The sequence below is a fragment of the Diaphorina citri genome, unplaced genomic scaffold (genome assembly GCF_000475195.1).
Source record: "Diaphorina citri unplaced genomic scaffold, Diaci psyllid genome assembly version 1.1 scaffold2972, whole genome shotgun sequence".
Lineage (NCBI taxonomy): Eukaryota > Metazoa > Arthropoda > Insecta > Hemiptera > Psyllidae > Diaphorina > Diaphorina citri.
In genome coordinates, this window is record NW_007380384.1 from 19,633 (window position 1) to 26,286 (window position 6,654).

The following is a 6,654-nucleotide window of genomic DNA, read 5'->3' on the forward strand; positions in this document are numbered from 1 at the left end:
ATTACCCACTTAATAAAAAGGTTCAAATACATAGGTATGTACATAATTAGAGATGAGAAATCCAATTGATTCTATCCCACTGGACTGAAATGTTACTGGACACCAATGGTATTTTCACGATGACAGTAGGTGGACTGCCCACTCACCTCGTGTGATCCAGCCATTAAAAAAAATAAAAAAAAATAAATAAATGTCTTTCTTTGTGTTATTATTTCACAACTTTGGTGCTCACTGCAGCATTGTAGGATTTTTCCAAATACATATATCGCAATAATCCAGCTCCCAATTACCTAACATGCTGGCACCGGTCGCTATGCGCATTTATATTACATAGCTACTCATTTTCCTCACGAGGCTGAGTGGGCCCCGTAACGGCCAGTCACGGAATCAAACATTTGCATTATACAAATGTCTTGACCCCGCCGGGAATCGAACCCGGGTCTCCCGCGTGCAAGGCGAGCGCAGTGACCACTACGCCATGGGAGCTGACGATCCAGCCATTATGCCCGAATGCACAAACCCTCATTCTATACCTATGTATTTACATACTTACAAGTACCTATCATAGAAAACTAAAAATACAACACTTAAGAAAACTAGAAAAAGAAAATCAATGTATAAAAAAATATCTTCTTCTTTCGTTCGGGGGGACATGACGAAGTTTCGGTGCTCCAAACCAGGGGCTTCGTTTTAGGAGGTCAGGGAGTTTTTTTTATTTCTTTTCGAGATAGAATAGGCTCAAAATCCAGAGACAGTTCTAAACGTACTGTTTAACTGTGTTGGATTCACAATATTCACATGCTACAGGTTGCCTTAAAGAGAAAGAAAAAGTTTGAGAATTGAACCTGAACCTTTAAGGTGCATGGCACTCACAGAGCTACTGCAATTGCTCGCTCACAAATTGGATGTACCACAGAGCCGAGCCCAATCTACGAATCTACGGTCAACCTCAAGAGATGAAGAAAAAAAAAATGAAAATAAAAAAAATAAAAAAAAAATCCAACACCGTTTCAACGTCAGAGCCCGGCATTCAGCATTCAGTTGTGTTTCGAAACTGACAGCGTAATCTTACTCATACTCCGAATTTTTTTCGTATTTCCCTCGTTATTGTGCAATTTTTTCACTCCTTTTTTTCTTCGCTTTTTTCCTCCAAAAAATGAATCTAAAAATAGAGATTTATTAGAAATTTTTGGAGATTTATGAAGAATTTTTCTAAAAATAGAGAATTGATCGTTTGAGATTTATTAGGAATTTTTATTTCAATTAAAGTGTTATTTCAATAGATCATTTTTAAAAAGCGTTCTGGTATTTTGTTTTACAAATTGCTGAAATAAATTAATCAGTGAGACGCTTTTTGTACTTTATGATTTTTGGACTTGAGTTTGCGGTTTTCCAGTAATTCATGTAAACACAAATAACTTGAGACTAAATAAATCAAATGTTTATGTTCGAACATAGCACTTCATATTGTTGCCCAATAAACAAAATTTGTTGTATGTAAATTGTTTGAGTTTTTGTTGTTTAGGGTTTCTCTTATGTCGACAAGTTTATGGGCACATTTCTAGGGCATTTGGTGAAGTAAGGCAACTATGATGTAAAAGACAGCTTAACCATTGGATGGTGTATAACACTTTAAATATTTCAACTCTTTATTCGGTTTCTTCCATGTTTGCATCGTTTGATGTCGGGACCGTTTTGTTGTGAAACGCTTGGCACAGTCAAATTTCGTGTTTAGCTGCATGACAAGTCCTTCTAGCTTTAGATTTATTGGTCCATATGATTTATTCATTCTTGTGTGGAAAATAGTCCAAACACGTGGTCCTTGGACCTGATATCTTTAGTTTAACTTTTGGTCCTTTAGGCCGGATTTCATCTTCACTTTTGGTCCTTGGGCCGGATTTGTCCAATTTGACTTTTGGTCCTTTAGGCCGGATTTCATCTTCGCTTTTGGTCCTTGGGCCGGATTTGTCCAACTTAACTTTTGGTCCTTTCGGCCGGATTTCTTCATCTTCACTTTTGGTCACGGCTCTGAAAATTTTCGTCAAAGGGTCGGAGGTCCAAATTTCATCAAAATCGGACAAAGACAAACTGTCTGTCTTGTAAGCGTTAGGCTGCGAGTTTGATTCCCACTCGGGAGAGATTTTATCCCTATGGGATAATGTTTGTTCCTGGGACTTATTCGCTTTCATCACGATAAGACCTTAGTAGTTGAAGTTTTTTCCCTGTATCAAACCTCCTAAAAAATAATAATAATAATAAAAAAAATCACTTCGTTCGTTCAATTTCATCTCTGGACAAGTACCTACCCATGTTCAAACTATTGGAAAAATGGGTACCCATATATATAGGTAACTGTTTCCTACTGTAAATGGGAATATAACTGCTCCTATTTGGCAAGTAGGTATTTGGAAAAATTACTGTTCGGAACAATCAGATTGCACTTCTGTATACAGTAGTTTCATACAAACTTATCCAGAAATTACATAATTAGGTATTGTTTGCCAATAAAAAATGTGAACCTTGTGCTTGAAATGGGTTTTTGTTCATAAACCCCCAATAATACAATTTGACTACACGTTTAGCCCAGTGGTAGCACGCTCGCTTGCCATGCAGAAGGTCCTGGGTTCAAATAACGTCATCGACAAAAAATTTGCACTCGACTGTGTTACTATTTGGAAAAATTAGTGTTCGGAACAATCAGATTGCACTTCTGTATGCAGTAGTTTCGTACAAACTTATCCAGAAATTACATAATTAGGTATTGTTTGCCAATAAAAAAATGTGAACCTTGTGCTTGAAATGGGTTTTTGTTCATAAACCCCCAATAATACAACTTGACTCCACGTTTAGCCCAGTGGTAGCACGCTCGCTTGCCATGCAGAAGGTCCTGGGTTCAAATAACGTCATCGACAAAAAAATTGCACTCGTATTTCGATTGAAGTAATCTATTCACATAATAATATTACTCGTATTTCTACATATTAGGTAGGTAAATAGATAATTCTAATTTATTTTTATATATGTACGAGTACCTACCTATTTCATTGGATTTGATTAAAAAATAAATAAAAAAGAAGATAACTTTAAATGTTGTAGTTTTTTTTTTTATTGCAATTAGTTATCTATTCACATAATAATATTACTCGTATTTCTACATATTATGTAGGTACATAGATAATTTTAATTTATTTTTATATATGTACCTACCTATTTCATTGGATTTGATTAAAAAATAAATAAAAAAGAAGATAACTTTAAATGTTGTAGTTTTTTTTTTTATTGCAATTCACATACGCTAAGCTAATTTCACTAATTTGATAGGTATTTGTTGAATTAAAAAATTGTAATGAGGAGCACACATGCACACAATCAGGTACCTACCTACACAATGCACTTCAAACTTCAAATTACATATGTTGACCTACATTATGTTTTCCTGTTTGATTGCTTTCACGTTAATTAAAACCCATAAGTGCCAGCCTAGTTAGCTTAGTTGGTAGTGCGTCTGCCTTGTAAGCGCTAGACCGCGGGTTCGATACCCGCCCGGGGCGGATTTTATCCTGATGGGATAATGTTCGTTCTCGGAGCGGCTGGCTTTCTCCTATCCTGTCTTCCTTCTCTCTTCGTTACATATGTTAACCTACATATGTTTTCCTGTTTGATTGCTTTCACGTTAATTAAAACCCATAAGTGCAAAGTGCCAGCCTAGTTAGCTTAGTTAGTAGTGCGTCTGCCTCGTAAGCGCTAGGCCGCGGGTCCGATTCCCGCCCGGGGCGAATTTTATCCTGATGGGATAATGTTCGTTCTCGGAACGGCTGGCTTTCTCCTATCCTGTCTTCCTTCTCTCTTCGATTTTTTTATCCTGATGGGATAATGTTCGTTCTCGGAACGGCTGGCTTTCTCCTATCCTGTCTTCCTTCTCTCTTCGATTTCTACGATAAGACCATAGCAGTTACAGTTCCCTCTAAAAAAAGAGAGATTTGCCAGTCTAGCCCTATTTAGATTGGTTGGTAGCGCTTCTGTGTTGTAAGCGCTTTTATCCTGAACGGAACAGCCAGCCTTCTTCTATCCTGTGTATACACTTATCACGTCAGTTTTATGACATCAAATCATTGAAATCAGTTGAATAAGGTCATGAAAAGAAAAGGAAGTGGAATCATTTCACCCAACTCCTACAACAGTACAAGGGAATCATCCCTTAGTGTATACAGGATCCAAATTAATTTGATAATCCTTCACTTCTATAAGAAGAGATGGACGAATATATTTTCTTCAAAGATAATGATGCTTGAATGGAAAACATTGAAACGATTAAAATTTGTTTTTCTCCACCTCCAGGAAGTGATGAAAGGTGTCAAAATGGTGGTGGATGTGGCCCAATCTGTGTTGTAAGCGCTTTTATCCTGAACGGAACGGCCAGCCTTCTTCTATCCTGTGTATACACTTAACATCACGTCAGTTTTATGACATCAAATCATTGAAATTAGTTGAATAAGATCATGAAAAGAAAAGGAAGTAGAATCATTTCACCCAACTCCTACAACAGTACAAGGGAATTATCCCTTAGTGTATACAGGATGTATACAGGAATTATTTTGATAATCCTTCACTTCTATAAGAAGAGATGAAGGAATATATTTTCTTCAAAGATAATGATGCTTAAATGGAAAACATTGAAACGATTAAAATCTGTTTTTCTCCACCTCCAGGAAGTGATGAAAGGTGTCAAAATGGTGGTGGATGTGGCCCAACAGTTTCGTCGTCCCAGTCAAGTGATATCCCCTGAGGAGCAGCAGAATATGAACGCCTTCAGCAAACATCTTGAAACACCCGGTAATGGTGAGTTCTTCACACCCAATCCAGTCTGTTCATAATGGGTGTGAAGATGTGTTGTCCTTTTAGCTTCTCTTCAGGCAAATCCTCTTTGGGATGAGCTATTCATTTCTCGGCAAAGTCACAACTTTGGGTCGAAGACTGAAGACTTTGAAGACTGAAGTCGAAGACTGAAGACTTTACCTGCCTCGGTGGTGTAGTGGTCAAGACGCTCGCCTGGTAATCAGGAGGGCGTGGGTTCGATCCCAGCCGAGGTATGGAATTTTATCCTCATTTATTTGAGAATTTGACTACATAATAATGGAGCTCTAAGGTTTAGGTGGTAGAAAACGCCTAAGGCGTTAACCTCGCCTAGTGGTTGCCTTCCACTCAAGAGTCCATTATTATTATTATTTGTTGTCCTTGGTTCTTTCCTCATCCTTTAGGAAGGAAAGTAATTTAATCGGGCAAAATTTTGATTTTAGCTTGTAGAGTGTGATGTGTAATTTTGCCTGTTTTCATGCTTCGCTGTAACTCACAAAAGGTTTTTCCGATTTTGATGAAATTTGGCAAAAAATTTTCAACGGTCTGACAGACCCAGGTGTGTGAGGGTCGAAGACTGAAGACTTTGTTGTCCTTGGTTCTTTCCTCATCCTTTAGGAAGGAAAGTAATTTAATCGGGCAAAATTTTGCTTTTAGCTTATCTTCAAGTGTGATGTGTAATTTTGTCTGTTTTTATGCTTCGCTGTAACTCACAAAAGGTTTTTCCGATTTTGATGAAATTTGGCAAAAAATTTTCAACGGTCTGACAGACCCAGGTGTGTGAGACCGTCTGTCAGATGGTCTGAGTGTGAGTGACTGGCCTAAGAAATTCATTGTTTCGCTATAGTACATAACAATAAATAAAAAATCAGGTTAATTAGAATCTGAACCAACCTCAGTGGTGTAGTGGTTAACGCGTTCGAATTTCCCCCCTCGGTAATCGTTAGATCGGTGAAAATTGGTTGTCCCGATTGATTCAGTTGTTAACGCGTTGGACTTTTTATTCGGAGGGTGATGGTTCGAGTCCAAGTCACGTCATAAAATTTATCTAGGTGTAATAATAATATTGGGGAACGATATTTGTGACAAGTATTAAAGTATGCTTAACACTATTAAAAATTCATCCTCCTTCAAAAAGTTGAATCTGAGGCTTTTGTTTCGCAATAATAACTAGTTGTTTTTATTCCAGGTGGAGCTACGCCAGCCTTATCTTCATACGAAATAGACGAAGAGTTCAATCTGCCCATATCTCTCGCCCTACTCATTCTCCTATGCTATATATTCTGTGGATCTGCCGTATTTGTCCAGTGGAATGCCTTAGAAAGTTCATTGTTTCGCAATAATAACTAGTTGTTTTTATTCCAGGTGGAGCTACGCCAGCCTTATCTTCATACGAAATAGACGAAGAGTTCAATCTAAAACCAAATTTCCTCTTACGGTGTGTCCAGCTGTCCACAGTCCACACATAATAGTCGACGGCCGCCGATTGATGTGCATCGACAGCCGGTAGACTATGTGTGGACCCTTCAAGTTTCGGAGCTTTAAAACTTGTTTCCCCTTATTATTTCAAGTAGCCAAAGTCACTTTTGAGTAATCCGATTGAACCGTTAAGTAGTTACATAGTTTAGTTATAGTAGTAGTAGTAGAGCTTTAAGTTTTCAGAGCTTTAGAACTTTTTCTCTTTCGAAACAGATTAGATGTGGCCTAATTAGTATCAGGGCCGTATCCAGGCAGGATTTGTAATGTAATGTAGAAATTGTAGAATGTAAATGCAGTTTCTTTGTGTTATTAAGTTATTAT

The 6,654-nt window shown here is 37.7% G+C and overlaps 1 protein-coding gene across 1 annotated transcript in view; it reads left to right on the top strand.

The window, feature by feature from the left end:
- Positions 1-6,219, top strand: part of LOC103519841 — a 25,816-nt gene extending 19,597 nt beyond the window's left edge. Inside the window, exons 9-11 of the mRNA XM_026831168.1 lie at positions 4,339-4,388; positions 4,710-4,839; positions 6,044-6,219. Of these exons, the coding sequence (XP_026686969.1) occupies positions 4,339-4,388; positions 4,710-4,839; positions 6,044-6,204 (341 nt within the window). The 3' untranslated portion in view covers positions 6,205-6,219. The remainder of the gene's footprint in view (positions 1-4,338; positions 4,389-4,709; positions 4,840-6,043) is intronic.
- Positions 6,220-6,654: the final 435 nt, after the last annotated feature.